This window comes from Schistocerca serialis, chromosome 4 (assembly GCF_023864345.2).
Source record: "Schistocerca serialis cubense isolate TAMUIC-IGC-003099 chromosome 4, iqSchSeri2.2, whole genome shotgun sequence".
Classification (NCBI taxonomy): Eukaryota; Metazoa; Arthropoda; class Insecta; order Orthoptera; family Acrididae; genus Schistocerca; species Schistocerca serialis.
In genome coordinates, this window is record NC_064641.1 from 747,423,184 (window position 1) to 747,450,017 (window position 26,834).

The following is a 26,834-nucleotide window of genomic DNA, read 5'->3' on the forward strand; positions in this document are numbered from 1 at the left end:
ATCCGTGGCCAAGGAACTAACAAAGGGTGGGTAATCAGCAGAGAACATGTGGAAGAGAACAAGGAGGAGAGAGGGAAGTCATGGCTGAGAGAAGCGAAGTGGAGCCCAACTGGTAAATGCACGTGAGAGTTGGCAGCTGGCAGGTGACAACCCCATGCCATGAAAAGACTAGCAGGGCTGAGCAGGGGAAGAATGGATAGTGATGGCATAGGAGACAAGGAGCTGGGAGCACCAGACTGAAAGAGGAGGGATGCCAGAGTCAACCAGAAGACTATCAACAGGGACAGTACAAAAAGCTCCTATGGCTATACAGATACCAATGTGGTGAACCAGGTCCAAGAGGGGCACAGTAGAATGGACAGTTGATCCATAAACATGACAACTATAATCCAGATGAGACAGAATGAATGCCCAGTAAAGGTGATGAAGGGTCAAACAATCCACACCTCAAGAGGTGTGGGCAAGGAAGTGAAGAACACTGAGTTTATGAAAACAGGCAACCTTCAGATGATGGATATGGGGCAACCAAACAAGATTGTTGTTCAAAATAAGACCGAAGAAACGAAACTGTAGACCACAGTCAGATGCTGGGCTTCAAGGCAAACCCCTAGATCAGGATGGACCATACTACAGGGAGAGAAATGCACCACCCTCCAATGAAAACTGTGAGAGTGTGTCCATGAGGAAACACGCCGGATGGCACTCTGGAGCTGTCATTCTGCACAGGCCACTGCACAGGGGCTAGGCCACCAAATACAGAAATCATGCAAATACAGAGAAGAGAAGAGGTGGCCAGTGGTCCAGCAGAGGCCATAAGTCCATTAATAGCGATGAAAAAAAGTTAGACATTTAATACGGAGTCCTGGGGAACACTATTCTCCTGGTTCTATGGAGAGCTGAGAACGGTTCCCAACAGATGTGACAAGATGGTGGCACTGAGAAAAGGCCTGCTGAATTAATTGTGGTTTCCAATCGAAGTAGATGATCGATCAGAGATCATCCCACCCAGAAGCCACACTGGTAAGGAGACAAAAGGTCCCATGATTCAAGGACCCAACTGACTCGACAAGTCATCATCCGTTCTAGTAACTTGCAGGGGATATTAGTCACGATGACTTGCTGGTAAACATCAAGGGATGACGGATCCTTGCCAGGTATAAGGACAGGAACCACAATTCTTTCTCTCCACTGAGAGAGGAAAATGTCTTGGAGCCAAATATCATTAAACACCAGAAGGAGATATTGGTGTTGTAGCAATTGGTTTTGGATGGAATCATGGTCATGAGCTGAATTGTGGGAGAAGAGGTGTCCACAAAAGGTTCCCATTCATTAAAAGATTCATTGTAGGATTACACCTGACAAGGGGTGAAAAAGCAGGAAGCTTCAGCCTGCTGTTTCCAGAGATGGAAGGCAGCTGGATGGTAGGCTGATGCCAATACCATAGCAAAATGAATCCCGAGGTGTTCCATGAGAACTAATGGATCTGTACAAAGGCCACGGGAATGGGCACGGCCCGGAAAGAAAGACTGCTGCTGACAACCTTGGAGTGTGGAGAGTGTAGCCCACACCATAACGAAGCGGGCAAAGAACTTAGAGAGGAGATAAAGCCTTCCCGAAACACCCATTTACTTCATTTCATTAAGTAGTGGGCTTTGGCGTGAAGACATTTATAGGTAGTAAGACCGGCGTAGCTAAAGACATTGCAAGGCTCGATGATGACCATGAACAGCAATGGCAATGGCTGTGCTCCACCACGGAACTGGCTAAAGGTGAATGGAGCCTGAGAGATGCTGAGGAGAAAGGTCTCGGAAGTGAGCCCCCGTCACTAGCGGGCATCGAAGAATGGGGGCACTTCTTTGGCTGGGGAGGTGGAGTGGCATCTGGAGGGAAGGGCATGGCAATCACTGGGGAGAGGGAGAGGAGAGGGGGACGGATCTAGGGTAAGGAAGAGGGAGGAGGAGGAGGAGGAGGAGGAGGAGGAGGAGGAAAGACGTTACAGAGGCAAAAGTAAACATCATCGACACAGGATGAACTCTATCATATTTCCGATGATTCTCAATGTAAGATAAACGATCCAGGCACTTATAAATTTGTATCTTCTTTTCTTTCTTATACACTGAGCAATCTGGTGAGCATTGAGAGTGATGGTCATGACAATTAACACACATGGGTGGTGGAACACAAGGGCTCTCCTCAGGGAGTGGGTCTCCACAGTCACCACACAGAGGGTCTGATGAGCGGTGGGATGTACGGCTTGATGTCACATTGATAACACATAATCTTGACCTTCTCTGGGAGGCTACCTCCTTCAAAAGCCAGAAAAAAGGTGATGGTATCAATGTGATTGTCCTTACAACCTTTCTGAACACGCGGAACAAAAGGAATTGCGCGTTGTTACAGATTGGCCCCAAGTTCTTCATCAGTTTGAAGGATGAAGTCCCTATGAAAAATGACTCACTGAACCATATTCAGCAACCAGTGAGGTTCTGAGCTCAAACATAATGATTCATCTAGAACACAACGACCTCCTCAATACCATCCAGCATACATTTCATAAACATCAATCCTGTGAAACCCAACTCGCACTTTTCTCACATAACATATTGAAAGCTTTGGATCAAAGCAACAAGGTAGAGGTAGTGTTTCTTGGTTCCCGAAAAGAAACCGCACCAATGTTTACTGTCAAATGTATGATCATCTGGGGTATCTAGTTAAACTGTGAGGATTTTTGTTAGAGAGGACACAGCATGTTATCTTGGATGGAGAGTCACCATGAGATGTATAAGTAACTTTGAGTGTACCCCTAAGGAAGTGTGTTGGGACCCTGGCTGTTCATGTTGTATATCAATGACCTTGCAGACAATATTAATAGTAAAATCAAGATTTTTGCAGATGATGAAGGTATCAATAGTGAAGTACCATCTGAGAGAAGCTGCATACGTATTCAGTCAGATCTTGATAAGATTTCAACTTGGTGCAGAGACTGACAACTTCCTCTAACTGCCAGAAAATGAAGAAATGAAGTATAATATGACTACAATATCAATGAGTCACTCTTGGAATTGGCCAACTCATATAAATACCTGGGTTTTACACTCTCTAGGGATATGAAATGGGATGATCACATAGGTTTAGTTGTATGTAGAGGAGGTGGTAAACTTTGGTTTATTGGTAGAATAATGGGGAAGTGCAATTAGTCTATGAAAGAGATTACTTACAAATCACTCGTGCGACTGGTTCTAGAATATTGCTCAAGTGTGTGGGGCCCATACCAGACAGGACTAAGCGAGCATATTGAATGTTTACAGAGAAGGGCAGCACAAATGGTCACAGGCTTGTTTAACCCATGGGAGAGTGTCAGAGATACTGAAGGAACTGAACTGGCAGACTATTCAAGACAGATGTAATCTATCCCAAGAAAGTCTGTTAAAGTTTCATGAAGCTGCTTCAAATTATTATTCTAGGGATGTACTACAACCCCCGACATATCGCTCACACAGAGATCATGAGGATAAGATCAGATTAATTACTGCACACACACAGAGGCATTCAAACAGTTGTTCTCCCTGTGCTCCATGTGTGAATGGAACAGGAGGAAATACTAATAACTGGTACGATGGAACATACTCTCTGCCAATGTCGATGTGGAAGATGGTCGCAAATAGTGAAGTACTGTAACTGGCCACAGTAGGGTGAATGGCAAGAAGTATAACAGAAAAAAGAATTGATTTACAGCCTCACAGAACATTAGACCTGAGTGTTAACAGTAGCAACGTCATTAGCACGTGAAATTTAGCAGATAACAGTCATAGCTTCTCAAAAGTGAGTTTAAATGGCATTCACAAGCAGAAGGGTCCACCAACTGCTTCTGCTGATCCACAACTGGCACTCCAAATTACGCATCTTCCACACAAAATTGCACATGCTTTTCCATAACATTACACTAATTACACTTTTACCTTAGGTAACTTAGTACAAAATAGATCATATGCCTTTGAGTGGTTTACGTCTATAATAAGGGCTGTGCCAGACGAAGCTTTTTTCTTCTGTGATAAACAGATAGGCATTATGTTAGTTTCAGTAACTAATGTCATTATTTTTATGTCAAAATTAAAACCACATTGTATTCTTCGAAAAATATATGTGTTTGCTTTCGGATCATGAAAGGATGTCACAATTACTTTTTTTTTCTTTCTTCTCTGTCATTGAAGGGTATGGTAACAGGTTGACCAGTAAAATTGCTCAAGGTCCAGATTAGTTTGGAGGGTTAACACTTCTGTTATGAGGTAACAAAGCCAATGAACATGATACCACAATAAAAATTTTAGTTACAATTAATGAACAGTGTAAGCAATAATTTCAGCTATATATTATGTGCCACAAAAATATTTTTTGACAATATCACAAAATGGATAGATTGATACTCACTATATAGCAGAGATGTTGAGTTGCAAATAGTCACAACAAAAAGTCTACTAAATACGTACGATCTCGGTAAGAAGGCTTTCTTCTGAAATAGACAATACAAACACACGTTCACACTAATGCAGCTCACATGCACATGACCACTGTCTGGCTGCTGAGGCCAGATTATGACCAACTGTGCACAATGGGAGAAGCAATCTGGATGGTGGGGGTAAAGAGGAGGCTGGGGTGGGGAGGGGGAGCAGGGTATGGGTAGCGGATGGTAAGGTACTGCTTGTGGGGACATACAAGAATGAGGTGGAGAGAGGGTAGGACAGCTAGGTTCAGTTGGAAGGTAAGATGGAGGCCGGGGGGGGGGGGGGGGGTTGAAGGAAAGGAGAAAAGTAAAAACACTTTGGGTGTGCTTGTGGAATAGAAGGATTCTTCCCACCAACACTAGCTTTTCTGAATTGCACAGGTGGAGACTCTCCCTGTAATATATTCTACGTTCCTGTAACCCTCCTGGCCTCCACCTTTGTTAGTAATTGTCCTTCACCCACCTATTCCCTTCCCTGTTCCCACTCCAGTACCACACAGCCTTCTATTCTACAACCACCCACCGTCTTTTTACTTCTCTCCTTTTCCTGCTGCTGCCACACTCCCCCACCTCCCGTCTTACTTCATGGCTGAACCTAGCTGCCCTATCCTCTCTCCACCTAATCCCTACATGCTTCCACAAGCAGCACCTTACTGTCCCCCACCCATACCCTGTTCTCCCTCCTCCTCCCTGCCCCAGCCTCCTCCTTACTCCCACCACCCACAATGCTCCTGCCATCATGTGCAGTTGTTCAGTCTGGCCTCAGCAGCCAGAGACAGTGGACAGGCGTGTATGAGCTGCATTAGCATGCGCACGCGAATGTGTGTGTGTGTTTTGTCTATTTCAGAAGACAGCCTTCCTGCCAAAAGCTTCCATGTTTAGTTTTCTTTTTGTTGCACCAGTCTGCAACTCAGTATCTCCACTATATGGTGGGTAGCAATCTATCCTCATCATAACATTGTCATTATTCGATCTTGGATATTCCAAAAAATATTTTTGTATTGACAAATATCTTGTAAACTTTTGGGATATGATCACTGTAATGTAACTGCTTCAATTATTTTGTTATAAAACACATTGTCTCCCTGTTGCTCGTCCATATGATACTTATAGTTGACTGTTGACATTGCCTCAGTTTTCATCACACCTTATAAATGTAAACTCCCAAAACTACTCAACCAAATTAATGCAGTAGCACTGCCCTTGTTCTAGACTTTTATTGGACTTTAGCTTAAGCATACCTGAATTAATAACAGGATGCCACCGGACACTGTAAACCCAACCTTCATGCCCTGGTAACACTGATTCTACTGCCCAAACAAACCAGCGACCTTTAATTTCAAATACATGTTCTTCGGCATGAATATCTTCTGATGATGGCAGTTCACTAACTGGACTTTGTAACTGTGATCCACATTCACGAGCAGATATTCTCCATAGCCGAACAAATGTATCTTGTGAACAGCTTGCTAGAAGCACATCTCCAGAATCTGGAAACCAAATAGTACAAGAACTAAGGCCACTGACGAGAGAATTTGAGTAAATTTCTGTAAGAAAACTAGTTACCTTCAATAGCAAAATCAAGGCTTCTCACCCAGTCATCATGGCCAAGTAAACTGTCTACTTTGACAAAATGTGACAGTAATGTTTCATTTTCTTTAGGACTTATGCAGATCTCTTCATACTGTTTGTCAGCAAATAGATGAATCTTGGTGTCATCAGTAGCACAAGCAATGAGAATGTCTGATGTGGATGGCAAAATACATATGCGTGCACACAAACAGAATCCAGAACCAAAATTCACTGTCTGTGAGCACACAGCTGCTACTGCAAATAGAATAAACTGTTTACATCCATTGGTAAATTAACATTGCATTACACTAAAAAAATAAATAAATGGGGTCAATGGAAGAGTTCGATTTCACCTGTCTGCTTGACCCGCGATGTAAGGGTGTTGTGGTGTGTGACGTCAGTACAGCACGGAGTTTATAAGTTGGTTGTGTTTGTAGACGTCGTCTTGATGTGTTTGATGGGGCCCTCTGGTGGTGGTGGTGGTGGTGGTGGTGGTGGTGTGTGTGAGAGAGAGCGCGTGCGCGTGCTTGTGCTGGGGGTAATGTGTTGTATTGGGTTCATTTGAGCCTTGGTGCTGGGTGTGTGAAGCAATGGCAGTGTTCGTGGTTTGGGACGTAAGGGTTGGAAGTTCTTTCAGTGGGTTACAAATTAATTTTTTTGTTTATGTGTTTGGCATTTTTGTTGGGTGTTATTAGTCTCCTGTTTGTGGTGCGGTAAGATGTTTAATTTATTGTATGGCTTTTGTTGTTAGGTATGGATATGACGATGAAATATCATAGTGCTATGTTGTGGTCAGACATGGAGGAGTACATGTTGTCCATTGTTAAATTCCTCCAGTTATTTGGACTGATTGCTGTGATTGTGAAGCGTAATATTTGTCATGAGAACATGACGCTGACCACAATTCCGTCATCTCGGACCAGGTACAGGTGGCAATGTCGACGTGTAAGTTCTTTTTTTGTGTGTGTTTATTCTTCTCAAGTTTGATGTTCATGTATTTATGGTCTATTGAATATGTTTTAATTTATGTAGGGATGTTTGATGTTTAGATTTTTGAGGTGTTGTGGTTCTGGTTTTATTTTTCGTAGTTGTATGTGTTGGGTTTTTGCTCTCAATAGTTGTGGCAGACCTATACATGTAAGGGAAGTGACCAAGTCCAATTTTTGTAGTTTTAGCTGATATATATATACATACAAACCCCAATCTCCTGCATTTGTCATGTTATTTTGACTGTGTTTTTGGAGGGAGATGTTATTTTCTTATTTATATGTATTTTTCTGTTTGTTGCTATTTGTATGTAGTGGCATCATAGGCACCGTATTGGAGACGCTTCCAACAGCCATTTCCGATATATTGATGATGTCATGGGTCAAAGCAGATGGGTGGAATCGGACACTCCTGTAATCAAAATAAATGAGTACTACCTTCAGCTTTCTTCCTTCTCCATATCTTCAAAGAGGAGTCTGCAGACGCAGTAACAACAATAAGTGGTTGCTTGCATATTTGATGGTCAGTGTTCGATAAATATATACCATCAGCAAATGTCACAGCACTATTATGCCCTTCAAGAACACTTGATACGTAAAATCCACCCATGTCATCTGCACTCCATAAGACAGCGGTGCCATCAGAAGATGCAGAGACAAATTCTGTCTCTGGTGAACAATTTCCTGTCTTGATCCACTGAACTGCATTTACCCTTCCTTTGTGGTGGCACAGTACCTTCAAAATCTTACCAGCATCCGCATACTGTAAAATCCACATGCAGAAGCTGTAAGTTTAAACATCTTTGAAGCCACACACTTATTACTACTGTTGTCCACATGGAAACATATTTATAATATCGGTGTCACTTAACTAAAACAAATAGAACTCCATAAAAAGTTCAACCATTCCTTAAGCTTAAGCTCATCAAGCAATTCTGACGATAACATCACAAGCAAAAATCGCTTTTTCCATCTATATTTGAAGGGGGGTGCTTCAAATCATGAAGACTGATATCCGAGTCACAAGAAACCTACAACTAGTACCAATTACATTACATTGAAATCTTTCCATAGTTCCTGATTCTTAAGCACAATTATCAAGTACTGGGAGATGCTACAAGTGATACGTGCTATACATATATTATTAACAGGTGATAATTCGGCTATTAAAATTTGTTTGAATAAACATTTTTTGTAAGAGACTTTCATTCTTTTTCTTCATTCTATTCAATGTGTTGGGCACGTAACTTTTTCAGTTATTACTAATTCTGTGATCTTTACTAGGCTTCTAGGAACCTCGAATAGGCTACTTAACAGATTCAGAGAAATAACAATGTCGATCCTTTAGACTATTTCAGAAAGAAACATCTCACATTAAAATGGGATTTTAATCAGTTTTGTACATAAGCAGGGGCCACACAAATTAAAATGAAAGAAATACAGTTGGCGGCCAGCAACAGAAATTGGTGGATGCGTGAATTTGTTTTAGGTAGTCGTCACGGCGAACGAGAAATGAACGCCTTGTATATCATTAAAACCATATACTATTACGTCCCACGTTTGGTGTACATACCGTCGGGTCATAAATAGCAACCGCGTTGCACGCTCCGAAACATATTAACCCATTACGCCCCCAATCTGAAGAATGTGGAGTCCGATTACACGAGCACGATATGTATAAGTCGTTATTACCGCTATTACGGCGCAGCATGTTTATGAGTAAAAGCAACACATTCACCGGCACATGAGATCGTCACAACACATCCAAACCATAACACAACACATTGCCCAGAAACCAGAGATACATCCAGACCCCGTGGTGGTGTCTGCTACGGAGACACTAGATTCAACTCGGTGAAGCGCTACTACAGTTTGACAGCTGTAGCGACACGTGTGTCCCAAGCGGTGAGGAAGCAGACACTCATATGCGTCGTAGGTGTGTTCCATGCGTTATTAAATTACTAAGAGTCATGAATTATTGTGAAATACATGCAAAAACAGTCGAATCACAGTGATTCAATGACATAAGCTACAAACTTATTCACGAATAAATACTTTCGAATATGTATAAGCAAGAGAATATAAACACATATTTCATGCATGAGAAACATACGTGTTTCTGTTGTTGTCTGTTGTTATTATCATAGGCCGTTTATATGGAGGCTAATGATTCGCCCTTTCTTATACTTCACTCGACATTTTGGTACGCAAACACTTTTATAAATGTAAATACTTTAGCTTCAAAAACAAATGCATTCAAGATTCTTGACGTTTGTGGCTCAGATTTCGCAACAATCGTGAAATTGGTTTCTTCTGTATTGGGAAACAGTTTTATTGCTTTTAACGATTTATTATCACGTCCGTGTGGTTATCCTCAAACTACAGTTGTGGTGGCATATTTGGCACGTTAAATAATTTAGGTATTACGTTCCATATACGTTTCCTAGGTTCCACATTCACTTATTTTGCCGAAAGTGTAGCGAACAAAAAAAAAACTGTTTTGTTGGGTGGACATATGTCTTTTTGCTGAACGACAGGTGTTCTGGTATTTACTAGCAATTCTTTGTTATTAAAAGAAAATTACATTATTCAGTAAATGTCTGTATGTTACAAGAAAATAGTAAATAAACTATTCTGTACTGAACTGTTTCTTTCCTCCCAGGGCCATTAGGAAACTAAATAAGTAAATATTAACAACTTTGGTGTCATTGTTTCATTACTATTGATTTTTCGGGCACTAAATACGCTCTTTACGATAAAAGCTAAGCTATAAATCAACATAAATGTTAGCATTCGCACTCATCCGATACCGTGTGCAGAAGTGTCGTTTGCTGGCCGCTTGCAGCGCTGCTATCGCTGTGGGCAACAAAAACGAGACGGAGTGTTGCGACTGCTATGCTAGACCGTGGTTTAGACCTTTTCTGAGTGGGGTGAGCCTCCTGTGAAACTATCATCCATCTTGAGTTTGCGGAAAGATATCAATGCAGTGAGCTACAATTTCACGAATTCACTTCGAAGTTGGCACTTTCATGATTCCAGCTAAGGAACTTTTTGCAATAGTAATTTACAGATCTGAAATAATGTGACTGGTTGCTGTTTTCAATGCCTAATTATTTCCTAGCATTAAAGTAATCTGTGGATGGTGAAGTTATGTTCTTTTCAGAAATGGCCTTCAAACACGCAATCATCGTATGTGCCTCATTAGTGTTAAATACTTGAAAGGGGTTTATTGGCTATGTAACAGTGGATAAGTCACATATTCTCTCATCATGTTTGATCTGACCTGTTTACTGACTTCAATTTAATTGACAAGTTTAATAATTTGAGGACCACAAATGTGTCATAATTCTGTCTCGTTATACACATATATAAAATTATATGTGCTCTGTATATCAAAATAGTACATGTGGTAGCTGTCATCATAACAATTTTCTGAAACTGTAAAAAGATACCATACACAGTATTGTTGCGACTGTGTGGGGTTGGTCAAGTGCTCTGGGGGGGGGGGGGGGGTGCCACAGGGATCATTGTTGGGGACACTCATGTTCCTTATTTATATAACTGATATACCCTCTAGTATTTCGGGTAATTCTAAAATATTTCTCTTTGATAATGACACTAGCTTGGTAGTAAAGGATTTTGTGTGCAACACTGGCTTGGTTTCAAATAGTGTAGTTCATGACTTAAGTTCATGGCTTGTAGAAAATAAACTAACCCTAAATCGCAGTAAGATTCAGCTTCTAGAGTTTCTAACACACAGTTCAACAAAACCTGACGTTTTCATTTCACAGAATAGGCATATGATTAGTGAAACTGAACGGTTCAAATATCGAGATGTTCAGATAGTTAGTAAACTGTCATGGAAAGCCCATTGTCAGGATCTTGTTCAAAGACTTAATGCTGCGATTTTTACTATTCGAACAGTATCTGAAGTGAGTGATCGTTCGACACGAAAATTTGTCCACTTTCCTTAGTTTCATTCGCTTATGTCATATGGTATTATACACTCCTGGAAATGGAAAAAAGAACACATTGACACCGGTGTGTCAGACCCACCATACTTGCTCCGGACACTGCGAGAGGGCTGTAGAAGCAATGATCACACGCACGGCACAGCGGACACACCAGGAACCGCGGTGTTGGCCGTCGAATGGCGCTAGCTGCGCAGCATTTGTGCACCGCCGCCGCCAGTGTCAGCCAGTTTGCCGTGGCATACGGAGCTCCATCGCAGTCTTTAACACTGGTAGCATGCCGCGATAGCGTGGACGTGAACCGTATGTGCAGTTGACGGACTTTGAGCGAGGGCGTATAGTGGGCATGCGGGAGGCCGGGTGGACGTACCGCCGAATTGCTCAACACGTGGGGCGTGAGGTCTCCACAGTACAATGATGTTGTCGCCAGTGGTCGGCGGAAGGTGCACGTGCCCGTCGACCTGGGACCGGACCGCAGCGACGCACGGATGCACGCCAAGACCGTAGGATCCTACGCAGTGCCGTAGGGGACCGCACCGCCACTTCCCAGCAAATTAGGGACACTGTTGCTCCTGGGGTATCGGCGAGGACCATTCGCAACCGTCTCCATGAAGCTGGGCTACGGTCCCGCACACCGTTAGGCCGTCTTCCGCTCACGCCCCAACATCGTGCAGCCCGCCTCCAGTGGTGTCGCGACAGGCGTGAATGAAGGGACGGATGGAGACGTGTCGTCTTCAGCGATGAGAGTCACTTCTGCCTTGGTGCCAATGATGGTCGTATGCGTGTTTGGCGCCGTGCAGGTGAGCGCCACAATCAGGACTGCATACGACCGAGGCACACAGGGCCAACACCCGGCATCATGGTGTGGGGAGCGATCTCCTACACTGGCCGTACACCACTGGTGATCGTCGAGGGGACGCTGAATAGTGCACGGTACATCCAAACCGTCATCGAACCCATCGTTCTACCATTCCTAGACCGGCAAGGGAACTTGCTGTTCCAACAGGACAATGCACGTCCGCATGTATCCCGTGCCACCCAACGTGCTCTAGAAGGTGTAAGTCAACTACCCTGGCCAGCAAGATCTCCGGATCTGTTCCCCATTGAGCATGTTTGGGACTGGATGAAGCGTCGTCTCACGCGGTCTGCACGTCCAGCACGAACGCTGGTCCAACTGAGGTGTCAGGTGGAAATGGCATGGCAAGCCGTTCCACAGGACTACATCCAGCATCTCTACGATCGTCTCCATGGGAGAATAGCAGCCTGCATTGCTGCGAAAGGTGGATATACACTGTACTAGTGCCGACATTGTGCATGCTCTGTTGCCTGTGTCTATGTGCCTGTGGTTCTGTCAGTGTGATCATGTGATGTATCTGACCCCAGGAATGTGTCAATAAAGTTTCCCCTTCCTGGGACAATGAATTCACGGTGTTCTTATTTCAATTTCCAGGAGTGTATTTTGGGGTAACTCTTCCCATTATAAAAGTATATTTTTGGCTCAGAAACAGGCGGTTCAGGCAATAAGTGGTGTAAGTTCACGAACCTCTTGTCGACCCCTGTTCTCCTGTCTGGGTATTTTGACATTGGTCACTCAATATATGTATTCCTAACTGTCATTTCTTGTTAACGATATTAGTTTTTTCCCAAGAATAAGCAACTTTCACTCAGTTAACACTCGTCAGAAATCAAACCTGCATTTGGATCAGAGTTCCTTAATTCTTGTGCAGAAAGGTGTGCAGTATACTGTTGAATCCATTTTCAGTAAGCTACCACTAGAATTCAAAACTCTTAGCGGTAGTCCACACACTTTCAGTTTGAGTTTCCTCATAGGTCACTCCTACTGTGATGAGGAGTTCCTTGAAAATTAAGCTGACTCTTGTGTTGTTAGTTGCATTTACTTAAACTTATTGCTTGACTTTTTTTCGGATTCATTAACATTCTATTTTTATCTGTTATTACTTTTGTTGTAATTTCATGTACTGACACGTTTCATGAACTTGGAGATTTGCTCCTCAATTATGGTCCTACAGAACTTGATGTGTAAATAAAAATAAATGAAAATAGCTGTTGTAGCAATTCTTGCTCACAAATTAAAGCAGCAGCTCATGTCTTCAATTCGTATATTCATGGCAATTTTGGTAATTATTCTTGCCTTTCCTTTCTTTGAAAGTGAGAACCTACCAATTTCATACTCATTTTTTACATACATTAATCATGTATTATAAAAACCACTTAATAATAAGATGCCCCAATGGTAAACATGTGGTGTTTGCATAAAGTACGTTGTAATTTGTGCGAAAAATTACAATTCACTGTGAGAAAAATGAACTTCTTCCTGTACACATTTGGAAGTGACTGAAACAAATTAGGAAAAACAGCTTTATTACAGTCCTGTACCAGTACATTTCATCTTCATACATATAAAGTGTTCTTGTTTGGAAAATAAATCTTCTAAAATAACTAGTTCGTAAATTTTTCTTTTATACTTTACTGTCAGCTGAGACTTAGTAATGTTTTGTTATTTTTCAAATACATCAATCTTTTTTGTACTTTTTATTTTGAGTGTACATAACGTCAGTTATTAGAGAACATACTTTCCTTAAACGTGTGAGGTCCCAGCATATTTTGGAAAAGTGAATGGAAAAAACATTAGATGTAGCAGGATGCGATCCAGTGGTGACTGTTTTACAGTTGATGATCGTGAAGACTTCAATAGCCATTATGTTTTTAGTTTATATTTAATGATAACAGATCATACCAACAGCGACCTATAAAATATGTCTTCTCCTCCTTCTCAGAATTCGATACAACTATTACAATCGATAGATGTCCCCAATGATGGAACTGGGTATGTACATGTCCATGGCCAATGTTAACTACATGTCTAAGCGCCGTAAGTGTGACATCAGCGTATTAATGTAGCTAATGGCCAACGCAAACGCATGCTTTGTCAAAAATTTCATCTAACTTCTTTGAGCAAACAACTTCACTGGAACTATTTCATGATAGTAAACTTTTTCGTTATAGTTCAGGAATGGGTACCAAATAGATAACAACAGCATATGTTGGTGGCGAGCACATTGATTGAAAAGAAAGCGAAACGGAAATGATTGTGGGTGAAACTATGGCTAATGAGAGGAGGAGCTCGAAGTGTTGACCAGAATTTGCTTCTTGAGTTACAGTGCGAGGACATAAAGAACAACGAAAATTATCTAAAAACTGGAGAATAAACATCTCGATTTGACCTCCTGAAAGTGGCCCCTCGTATTTGCATACATGATACTCATTAGAAAAATGCCTTTGAACAGATCTCTTTTGTCCAACTTCATATAAAATACTTACATAACTATTTGTTCTTGATCATGAGAATAAATTCCCATAAAGTATTGAGCAAATCGTGGAAAAATACGTAACTGTGCAGTGTTTCATTATTTAAATCATGATTACTATTTCTGCTAAGGATCGTCTCATGGCTAAGTTAAGATTTGTAACAACAGACGAAAGCTGTTTCACCTTGCAATGTAGAGCTCAAATCCCACAGTGTACCATTTTAACATATTATTCTAAACACATCTGAACCAACATCTAAATCACCTAATGAGTAATTTGTAAGCGTTACTGGTAAGTTAGGTATTTAACATACAAATAAATACATTTATTCCACTTATGTATACTCAGAACACACTTGGCTTTTCACATCCCCATCTCCTTCCACATCCTTTCGTTTTACATATTTCTTTGGAAGATTCTAACCATTTGTAATAAGCGGTAGGAATCCTCCAAAGAAATTCTTCATAACACAAAGTGCACTGACTACAAAAACTGTAGTGGTAGAGATGCACTAAATATACTTCCTTATTTTATAGCTTAAATCCACTAAAGCAAGTGAACCAACATAGAAACTATAGAACACAAAAATATCAGAAGTGCAAGATCCATTTTACGATACAGAAACAGAGACAGACTGCAGCTCCCTGAGTGGCCAGACAGTGAAACTCGAATTCTGGAAAATATGAAGCGATAATATTGTATTCTTGCTTTCTGACATGTGGGCACCTAGACAGTCACATTTTTCTTTTATACTTTATGGGTGGGTTTGATAGTGTGGTGGTAAAATGGATTTATTTGTAATACCCAGTGTTGCAATTTCGACTCCCTGTGGCTGTTATCAATTGGAAATTATGTTCCTGATAACCTCCTTATTGTGTGTACTGCACTCTTTGAATATCATCCTAAATTCTGCTTAATTTTTGCTTTCATCCTTAATATTATGTGGGTTAAATGAGTCCAAATTTGTTTTTGTTTCATTTGATAAAGAAACTGGTTTTGTCACATGGTATTCTGTGGATCCATGACTGTTTGTTGCTGATTAAAAATCCATGTGTGATCTGCTTGATAAAATGCATTGTAAGTATATTGCTCTTATTCTACTTTATTTTTGTTCCCATCTGTTCTTTGTATCGTCGCATTTAAAGGAGGGCACTGAAATTTTCCTTGACTTCTGCTAAAATGTACTGTTTGTATACCTGTGGGATATTTGCGTAACAACTGTCACACTTTTATCATCTCTAGTCACCAAAAGGCATAGTCATACTCACCAATGTCTACATCCATACTCTACAAGACACTGTGGCATGCATGACACTCAGCAACATCATTCAAAGCAGAATTACACATTGATTCCATGACAATATGCAATAAAGATGAATTCCAATAATGTCAAAACCTGATAATATGGATCTCTCCATTAAATGCAAGAAAGCACAAAAAAGCAAACAAAAATAATATAGAATACGAGCAATATACTTACAATGCCGAGCTGTTCACACTCAGATTCGTAAGCAATAACAGGTCACATAAGTCCCCCGAACGCCATGCAACGAAAGCAGCTTCCATTTTATAAGAAAGAAAAACAAATTTGGAATCATTTACCTCACACAATATTATGGATGCGAGAAGAATGCAATCAGAATACAAGCAACATATTTACGATGCAATTCAAAGATTGCAGTTTAGATTAGATTAGATTTACTTTCATTTGAATTGATCCATAGTGAGGAGGTCCTCCAGGATGCAGAACGTGTCAGAAAAACAATAATACATGACAAATATTTACAACTGAAACGAATAAGCTGATGTACCTTCCACGAGTCCCAAGTGGAAAAATCATCATTTTTTTAATGAACACTATATAAAAGAATCATTTTACAAACACTCATTTACTAAGATCACATTAATGCACCGAATTTAAATTTAAAAAAAATGTTTTATTTATTTATAAGGTAATAGACATATAATAGAACTCCTACAATACTTATTTACAATGAACACAATACTGCACTGAAACGGTGCAGAAGTTAGATTGTAATTACACACACACACACACACACACACACACACACACACACACACACACACACACAAATCAGTCAGTTCTACTGAGAAATTCATCAATGGGGTTGAAGGAGTCGACCACCAATAAATCCTTATGTCTTCTCTTAAACTGAATTTTATTGCTTGTTAAGCTTTTATTGGCTGCTGGCAAGTTATTGAAAATGTGTGTTCCTGAATAATGCACACCTTTTTTTACAAGAGTAAGTGACTTTAGATCCTTGTGAAGATTATTCTTATTTCTAGTACTGACTCCATGAATTGAGCTGTTGGTTTGAAAAAGTGATATATTTTGAATGACAAATTTTATTAAGGAATAAATACATTGGGAAGCGGTAGTTAGTATCCCTAGTTCCCTAAACAGGCTTCTACAGGATGTTCTTGAGTTCACACCACATGTAACTCTTATTGCACGTTTTTGTGCCCAGAAAACTTTAGCTTGGCTTGATGAATTACCCCAAAAAATAATCCCATATGACATTATGGAATGAAAGTAAGCATAGTATGCCAGATTTTTCATTTTTATATCCCCTATGTCTGACAAAATTCACATTGCAAACAGAGATTTGTTAAGAGGCTTCAGCAGTTCTGTGGTGTGCTCTTCCCAGTTGAATTTATTGTCAAGCTGTAACCTCAAGAATTTAACACTGTCCACTTCTTCTATCTTCTTGTCATCATATGTTAGACACACACTCGTGGGAAACCCCTTACAAGTTCTGAACTGCATCTAGTGTGTTTTTTCAAAGTTTAGTGACAAAGAATTGGCTAGGAGCTAGTGATGAATGTCCACAAATATTTTACTGGCCAATCTTTCTAAGAATATACTTCATTTGCTGTTTATTGCAATGTTTGTATCATTGGCAAACGAAACAAACTTGGTATCTGGTAATGTTCTGGATGAAAGGTCCTTGATATACACAAGAAAAGGTAAGGGCCCTAAGATGGAACCTTGTGGCACCCTACATGCAATTAGTTCCCAGCTGGATGATGCCTGATAGCTTGTTGCATAAGTAGGTGTGTACCCACGCAAACACAGTTAGAAATCCGAAACTAATGTAGTCTGAACTCAAGTTTCTTTTTTATTTCTTTCCATATAACAGGTTGTCAAGTAAGAGAATACATAAAAGAGAATCAACAACAAAGAGTAAAAAGGTAGGTATGAGAATCACAGTTGACGGCTCTCTTCTCTGTGACTCCCGTGCGAACCGTAGAGAATAATCTCTGTGGTTGGCGCTAATTTTACGCGTCGGCTGCGATCGACGTGTGCGGTAGTCGCCACATGAGCCCCCTTGGTGAGAGCGGAGCTCGGATGTTCCTCTCTATAGCGGGCAGGGAAGTGCACTTGTCTGTCACAACGCGTGGTGCATCGAGGCTGCTGCTTTATTGACTGCGGAGGTAGCGGAGTGGGGTTCTGCATCGATGTCATGTGCTGAACGCTGCTCGACGCTGACATCGCCGGAGTGTCTTGAAGTATATAAGCGGGTTTCACTCTACTTAGCGATATGGTGGCTTGTTTCCCATTCAGTACTATGTCTAGGGTGTGTGCATCTCTGCGTATCACGCGATGAGGTCCAGTGTATGGCGGTTGTAGTGGTGGTTTGACGCCATCTGTGAGTAAGAATACATGCATGCAAGTTTTTAAATCGTTGTGCATGAATGTTACTGGAGCTCCAAGTCTGGACGCTTTCGCATGTTTGATTTTCTTGATCGTTTCTCTCAATCCTTGTAGATATTCTGACCGGTCATCTGCATTCGGTACCACTGAGTCGTCAGCGAACTCTCTGGGCAGACGTATTGTTTCTCCGTAGACCAGCTCTGCCGGGGAGTCGTCCATATCAGGTTTAAAGATCGTCCTAAGACCTAACAGTACAATGGGTAATGCTTCCGTCCATTTAGTACTGTGGCACATGAGAGCTGCTTTTAAGGTATGCTTCCAACTTTCTATCATCCCATTGCTTGCCGGATGGTAGGTGGTGGTGCGGTGATGGCAGTACCTGCAGAATCTTGCTAACTAAGTGAATAGTTCTGATTCGAACTGTCGTCCTCTATCAGTCGTTATATGGAGTGGGCAGCCGAACCTCGATATCCAAGTTGACAAGAATGCCGTTGCCAGAGTTTCCGCCGAGATGTTATCGGTAGGTATTCCTTCCGGCCAGCGTGTATACCTGTCAGTGATTGTTAGCAGGTAGCGATTACCATCTGGTGGTGGAAGAGGTCCTACGACGTCCAAATGAATGTGCGAGAAGCGTGCCTTGACATCCGGGAATTGTCCGATTGGAGGGCGCACGTGTCTGCTCACTTTGCATAGCTGACAGCGTGGGCAAGATCTAGTCCAGTTACGCCAATCGCGGTCTATTCCTGGCCATACAAATCTTTTGGACACCAGCCTGGTAGTTGCTCGAACACCGGGGTGACATAGGCCGTGGAGACAATCAAACACTCTTCTGCGATGTGTGATTGGAACGTAAGGGCGTGATCGACCATGTTGTACATCACAATGTAGTTGTACGTATTCCCCGGACACGTCAACTAGCTGTAACTTCAACGCCGTGTTGTCGTCACTCAACAGGGTATTTAGCTCATCATCTTCCTGCTGGGCTTGCGCTAGTTCTGCCAGAGTTACAGGCTGTGTTATACTGGATACTCGTGACAAACAATCAGCTACCACGTTAGTTAAACCTGAGATGTGGCGTAAGTCTATGGTGAATTGGCTTATGAACGCCAATTGAGAGTACTGCCTTGAAGAGTATTTGTCACTGTTCTTGTTGAATGCATAAGTCAAGGGCTTATGATCGGTAAAAATTGCGAAATCACGAGCTTTGACTTGTGGTCTGAAGTGTTTGATCGCTAAATATATAGCCAAAAGTTCTCTATCGTAAGCACCCCAGCGTTGTTGTGCTGGTGACAACTTGTGCGAATAGTATGCCAGAGGTTGCCATGCGCCATCCACCAATTGTTGCAGGGCTGCACCAACACCAAACTGGCTAGCGTCCACCACCAGTGCCAAAGGTGCTTCTAGTTTAGTGTGTGCCAGCAGTGCGGCCTTAGCCAGGCTCTGACGTGTCACTTCGAATGTTGCATCAGATTCCTCATTCCATTATATGGTTGCATTTCGAACCTTTGGGCCGGCTAATAACGCGTTTAACGGTGCCTGCTGTTCAGCTGTCCGTGGTAGATGCCTTCTGTAAAAATTTAACTTGCCTAGGTATCTTCTTAATTCTTTGACCGTAGTAGTCTTGGGCATGTGTAGAATAGCCTCAACTTTTCTGGGTAAGGATGCTGAACCTTTAGCGGATATGCGATGACCTAGAAATTCCACTTCGGGTTGGCCAAACAGGCATTTCGCTGTATTTAACATTATTCCAAACTTCTCTAAGCGTTGGAGTACTTCTTTTAAATGCTGCTTGTGCTGTTCATTGTTTGCGGACTATATGAGAACGTCATCCAGGTAGGCAAAACAGAAGGGTAATCCTCGTAATACAGAATCCAGAAAACGTTGCCATGTCTGTGCGGCATTTTGCAGACCAAACGTCATGAAATTACTTTCAAACAATCCAAAGGGTGTTATTATGGCGGTCTTTGGTACGTCTTCTTGCGCTACAGGAATTTGTGTATAGGCCTTTGCGCAATCTAGCACACTAAAGACTGTGGCGCCGTGCAGCGCGTGATTGTAGTCCCTTAACAAAGGTACAGGATAACGATCCGGAATTGTTCTGACGTTCAGTGCTCTGTAGTCGCCACACGGACGGCAGGCTCCACGGTTTTTTGGTACGAGGTGTAAGGCTGACGCCCATGGACTGGATGACGGGCGTATAATTCCTTCTTTAAGCATTAGCTCGAATTCCGCTTTAGCTATAGCGAGGCGTTCCGGTGCTAGTCTGCTAGCTCGACATGACACAGGCAGGCCGTCCGTGGTTTTTATGTAGTGTACTGTATCATGCAACACTTTCTGCGGTGCTCCTGGCGGTTTCGTTAATTCAGGAAAATCCGCTAGGATTGTGCGGTACTCTGCGTCTGCCATTTGAATTAACTTAATACTGGTACAATCTGTGTCACGATAATAACAAGCTGTTGATAGGTTGGTGAGACTGTCTATCAGGCGAGCATTGGCCAAGTCTGGCAAAAGTCTGAAGTGTGATAAGAAATTAGCTCCTAGTATTGCTTTAGTGACGTCTGCTACCGTGAAATTCCATTTAAAATCTCTACAGAGTCCCAAGTTTAGATTCTCTTGTTGCAACCCGTATGTTGAAATATGCGAATTGTTGGCGGCGGATAAGCTAAATGCAGTTCGCGGCCGGCAACATTGCAAGGACTGTCTTGGTAGTATACTGAGGTCTGAACCGGTGTCGATTAAAAATTTCCTGCCTGACGCACGATCTGTTATAAAAAGGCGTCGAGATGCAGGAAGGTAGGAGGTAGCGTCTACTGCCACTTTCCTCTCCGATTTGGAGAAAGAGCATGGGCTAATGCATTTACGTGCTTGCTCTCCATACCGACTATGATACCAACAAATGGTCTGCCTGTTCACGGTTGTAGATTGCGATGCAGAACGACTTCCATGTCGTTGTCGGCTACGGCTTCTCTGATTGACAATGATGCCATTCGACATTAGTTTCGAGAGCTGTGTGCATAGGAGATCGACCTTGGCGGTTAGTGCATCGTAATCCGCCCGAGACACCGTAGTAGATGCAGTTGCTACGCTGACAGGTATGTCTACAACACTGACCTATGTGTTCGGCGTGATCGCTTCCAGTATGCGGTCGGCGAGTTCTGCTACTGCGTGCAGTGACGTCTCGTTCTGCGTGGCGATGACTGCTTTTACCTGCGGTGGCAGGCGGGAACTCCACAGGGTACGCAGAAGGCTGTCTGGATTCGTGCCGGGGTCCAGTTTGCTGCGGAGATAGCACAGGAACTGTGAAGGTTTCCGGTCACCGATTTCTTCTTGCGTCAATACTTGCCGGATTCTACCTTCTTGAGAAATGGCTAAGCGTCGTATCAGTTCAGTCTTTAACCGTTCAAATGCAATCTCTGTCGGAGAAGCTGTTATGATATCCTGAACTTCAGTTGCGTAACGAGTTGGCTTACTACGAGGGAAAACTTAGTTGTTTCTGCAGTTATTCCCGCGTACGTGAAACTCGCTTCCACCTGTGCGAACCACAGCGTTGGGTTGCGTGGCCAAAAGGGTGGTAAGCGAACCGCTAGTCTTGATCCTGCTGGTGTGTCCATATCCGTATCTGCTGTTTGTTTTACATTCGGGGTCACCAATGTTGCGTAATTAGGTGTGTACCCATTCAAACACAGTTAGAAATCGGAAACCAACGGAGACTGAACTCAAGTTTCTTTTTTATTTCTTTCCATATAATAGGTTGTCAAGTAAGAGAATACACAAAAGAGAATCAACAACAAAGAGTAAAAAGGTAGGTATGAGAATCACAGTCGACGGCTCTCTTCTCTGTGGCTCCCGTCCGAACTGTGGAGAATAATCTCTGTGGTTGGCGCGAATTTTACGCGTCGGCTGCGATCGACGTGTGCGGTAGTCGCCACACGCTCAATACATGTCTCTTTCCTAATAACATTCTTTGTTTCCAGCCAGAGATATAAGATTTGAATCATTTTGTAGCATTTCCTGTTACACCATAATATTCTAATTTGCTTAGAAGGATATTGTGATTTATGCAGTCAAATGGCTTTGATAGATCATAGAATGTACCAGTTGCCTGCAATTTTTTGTCTAATGAACTAAGTACATTTTCACTGTAAGTGTAAATAGTCTTCTCAATATCAGAACCCTTTGAAATCCGAACTGCGACTTTGAGAGTATGTTATTTGTGATAAGATGGTTATAAAGCTGATTGTACATTACCTTTTCCAAAATTTTTGAGAATGCTGGCAAAAGTGAAATGGGCCAGAAATTTGATGCTATCTCTTTATCTCCCTTCTTAAACAGTGGCTTAACTTCAACATATTTCAACCATTCAGGGAATATTCCACTGATAAACGACTGGTTACACAGATAGCTTAATATGTTACTTGACACAGAATCACAGTCTTTAATTAATTTTGTTGATATTTCATCATACCCACTAGATGTTTTTGATTTTAAAGATTTTATGATGGAAATTACTTCTGCTGGGGTTGTGAGGGTCAAATTCATATTATGGAAGTTACTTGAAATGTCTGGTATGAGGTATTCCATAGCAGCATATACAGAACCTGACAACCCCTTGTTTTCACTAACAGTTATAAAATGCTTGTTAAAATGTTCTGCAACACTATACACATCTGTCACCAATGTATCATTTGCTCTTAATGCTTTTTGTCCCTCTTCATGTCTGGTTCTACCAGTCTCCTCTTTCACTATATCCCATATTGTCTTTATTTTGTTATCTGATATGACTATGTTTTCCTTGTAATATATTTGCTTTTATTTCCATATTACAGTCTTTAATATTTTGTAGTATTTCTCCTAATGTGCTATAGCATCAACATCAGAACTGTTTCGGATTGACAGATACAGTTTTACAAGATACCTCTATTCCTTGTGTAGTCCATGGCTTCTCTGTAGACAGTATACATGAAAAGTCGTGATCAGATGCTGATTGTGATTAAAACAACTTCTGTTAACTATGAAACGAAAACAAACATGGAAGACTAAAAATTAGCCAGTAAGAAAGCGAGATGATGGATTGATGAACTTGCAGCGCACCAAGTGGGCTGACAGCAAACTAGTGTCGTAACACACCAAGTGGGCTGACAGCAAACTAATATCATAATACCAGAAGTCTCTATATGAGTTACACAGCCATGATGTAAACAATGGCCCTCACACTTTTATCAAAGATCTTTGATAAAAGCTTCCTTACTATATTCTTCAATAAGTATTTATCATTGGCCACGAACACTGCATTGTTGATGTCACACAGATGTGCACTCAGGCCTGTATTTATTGTTGGCCATGCTACACGTCACACTAACATCACAGAGAAGTGTTATGACGGAATCTAGTTTATCCCATTCTACTACAGGATCAACGTTTTTCGGTAACGAAAATCTCTGAAGACATCCCAGTACAAGTTGATAAACGTGGACTTTCACAAGTGTTATATCATTTCCATGAACAAGGCTATCTCAGATACAAAATTATGAGGGATAATTTAGGCACAGATGACCAACAACACCTGTTTTCTCACACTGGACTCGCATTCGGAAGGACGACGGTTCAATCCCGCGTCCGGCCATACTGATTTAGGTTTTCCGTGATTTCCATAAATCACTCGAGGCAAATGCCGGGATGGTTCCTCTGAAAGGGCACGGCCGACTTCCTTCCCCGTCCTTCCCTAATCCGATGAGACCGATGGCCACACTGTCTGGTCTCCTTCCCCAAACCAACCAACCAACCTGTTTTCTCTAATAACGTATGGAATGAAGAGTTCATAAATACAAACTATTGTTCCTCCTCCATCGCTACAGAACTTTTAATGTATGCTATATACACCTTTTACTATTGAAGAACTACCTCAGGCTATTTATAAAACCTGCAGCACATCTTTGAGCATGAGCCATATCCACCATTAAATAGTTCATAGGTTATCTCCCAATGCCCTACAACTATTACTATATATCTTTAATGGCTACTAATAAACAAGAACATTTTTACAAATGCAAAACACAACTTGGGATGCCGATTGTGAAAAAGAAAAAAACTGAAACACTTGCATCTTCCTGTTTGTCAATTTATATGCATGGGTAGGAAAACCATCATCATTATCATCATCATCATTTAAGACTGATTATGCCTTTCAGCGTTCAGTCTGGAGCATAGCCCCCTTATCAAATTCCTCCATGATCCCCTATTCAGTGCTAACATTGGTGCCTCTTCTGATGTTAAACCTATTACTTCAAAATCATTCTTAACTGAATCCAGGTACCTTCTCCTTGGTCTGCCCCGACTCCTCCTACCCTCTACTGCTGAACCCATGAGTCTCTTGGGTAACCTTGCTTCTCCCATGAGTGTCACATGACCCCACCATCTAAGCCTGTTCGCCCTGACTGCTACATCTATAGAGTTCATTCCCAGTTTTTCTTTGATTTCCTCATTGTGGACACCCTCCTGCCATTGTTCCCATCTACAAGTACCTGCAATCATCCTAGCTACTTTCATATCCGTAACCTCAACCTTGTTGATAAGGTAACCTGAATCCACCCAGCTTTCACTCCCATACAACAAAGTTGGTCGAAAGATTGAGCGGTGCACAGATAACTTAATCTTGGTACTGACTCCCTTCTTGCAGAAGAGAGTAGATCGTAGCTGAGCGCTCACTGCATTAGCTTTGCTACACCTCGCTTCCAGTTCTTTCACTATGTTGCCATCATGTGAGAATATCCATCCTAAGTACTTGAAACTGTCCACCTGTTCCAACTTTGTTCCTCCTATTTGGCACTCAATCCGTTTATATTTCTTACCCACTGACATTACCTTCCTTTTTGAGATGCTAATCTTCATACCATAGTCCTTATATTTCTGATCTAGCTCTGAAATATTACTTTGCAAACTTTCAACCGAATCTGCCATTGGTGATTGAAACACAGTTCCAAACTTCCGTAGCTCAGTATGGCTTTCAAAAAGCCAAAAAGACGAGAGATAATCTTAGAGAATCTTAGCATTTGGCATACTACAAGAATGTGAGAAGTACGAACTAAAGATATCTGTATTTGCTGACATTTATAAAAATACTAGCTGTCACCTGCTGCTTTGCTCACATATCAGTAATTTGGTTATGATGAGTCATGGTGAGTAGGCAAGCCAGTAATTTTGTGGTATGTCTGTGTATATAACGGTGTAGAGAGGTATATATAAAAATGTATATAATGCCAGTAAGTAGGTATCTAATGAATGTGTGTTTGTTATTTCACTTTCTGTCGAATCTGAAAGCATTTTCTAATTATATTTAAAAATGTCATTTGCACAGCAGTAAAGTTTTTAGGGGTTTCTTTGGCTCAACAAGTACAAGATGTGAGACTTTGCCATCAGAACAACACATACCAACCTTTTCCCCTCCATTTTATTGCATTATGGTGCCGCCATTTTTAATCCATCCCCCTGTGAAGAGTAATTTATGATGAATATACTCAGTTACTAGATTAGAGTCAATTTCTTCATAACCAAGTGCCTCCCATACTCCAAATGTAAAGGTACAACTCGCTGTTCGTGGTACAGCCTATAAATCATGCCATCGATCTGAGTATACAGGCGCCTTGGAAGCTGTAAGAGACGCATGACACTCAGAATCTGAAATGCAATGGGCCTTTGACTGTTATGTCTCTGTACCTCCTAAGGCTGTCTCACGTTCTGCACCCATGTTCCAGTGGACATGGGACTGCTCTGAGGTTTGTTGGATTCGAGTAACTTTCAGAGCTGGAGCTCTCTTAGAACTATGCACTAAAGCAGACTTACATTTGCGAGGCTTATAGTAACAGTCTTCAATATGGTTCACGGACTTACCGTCCGATTTTAGTGTTGTATCTCCACCAAAACTCTCTGGCTATGCCTGGTGCTGTAGGAACTCAATATCATAAATAACACCCACACTAACATTGGATTTTCTTTGTCACAGAACAGTCTATAGACAATAAGAGTTGTCAACCACCGCACCAGCGTCGTCTGCATGCCGCTCATATGTGACATGTTTAAAAATATTAATAATACTAAAAACATTGTAACGAATTTGGCAGGAGGAAGACTGGAATTGTGGCAAAAATACAACGAAAATACTCATTGAAAGATTATTTGATTAAACAGAGAATTTGAAAAGTTTGTTGTTATACTTCTGTTCCAATGACATCAAGAAGGTGTGATCATGGAGGTGTCTTTGTTAATGATCATTCTGGTCTCCACCACTCAAATATAACTTTGAGACAAATACATATGTTTACTGCTAGAACAGTTTCCAAACATTACACTTTAGTAATTAGCTCTGCAGTGACATACAAAGTTTAGTTCATTGCTTATACATATCTTAGTTCAGTGTAACTCAAAGTAATCTGCTTCCTGCCACTGCTGCTGAAGTTATTGTCCCGGTCCATTTCATCTGCAAACTGGATCTAGTTATGTGAATTCCATGAAATAATCCAGGTACCAAGTCGTTTTATGGTGGTTTATTGATGACAAGCTGCACAACTTCTTCTTGGTGTGAGCTCTTTCCACATAACAGGCTACACAGTCAGAAAACTGTAGTACAACGATTATATTATTATTACACTGACGTGTGACACAGTGGTCATGTCTGTGAACTGTCTCCAACTGGGCTTCCTCTCAACCTGTTGCTACCCTTATTTATATGTTCTTAACAATGAAGTTAACACAACTATAGTGCAAATTTATAAAATTAACAATTAAAGTTCAAAGTTATTATG

The 26,834-nt window shown here is 41.5% G+C and overlaps 1 protein-coding gene and 1 pseudogene across 2 annotated transcripts in view; both read right to left on the reverse strand.

Moving 5' to 3' along the window:
• The window catches only part of LOC126473279 (elongator complex protein 2), an 82,638-nt gene extending 73,748 nt beyond the window's left edge, over positions 1 to 8,890 (reverse strand). Inside the window, exons 1-4 of one of the 2 annotated variants that reach the window (XM_050100234.1) lie at positions 8,633 to 8,890; positions 7,498 to 7,822; positions 6,068 to 6,325; positions 5,743 to 5,991 (exon numbers count right to left, since the gene is read on the reverse strand). In XM_050100234.1, coding sequence (XP_049956191.1) covers positions 5,743 to 5,991; positions 6,068 to 6,325; positions 7,498 to 7,822; positions 8,633 to 8,770 — 970 coding nt within the window. In that variant the 5' untranslated portion in view covers positions 8,771 to 8,890. Of the gene's footprint in view, positions 1 to 5,742; positions 5,992 to 6,067; positions 6,329 to 7,497; positions 7,823 to 8,632 lie in introns of both variants that reach the window. The other variant, XM_050100233.1, reaches the window with a different exon arrangement.
• A 12,257-nt stretch (positions 8,891 to 21,147) lies between these two features.
• LOC126474739 (uncharacterized) lies at positions 21,148 to 21,647 on the reverse strand (annotated as a pseudogene).
• Positions 21,648 to 26,834: the final 5,187 nt, after the last annotated feature.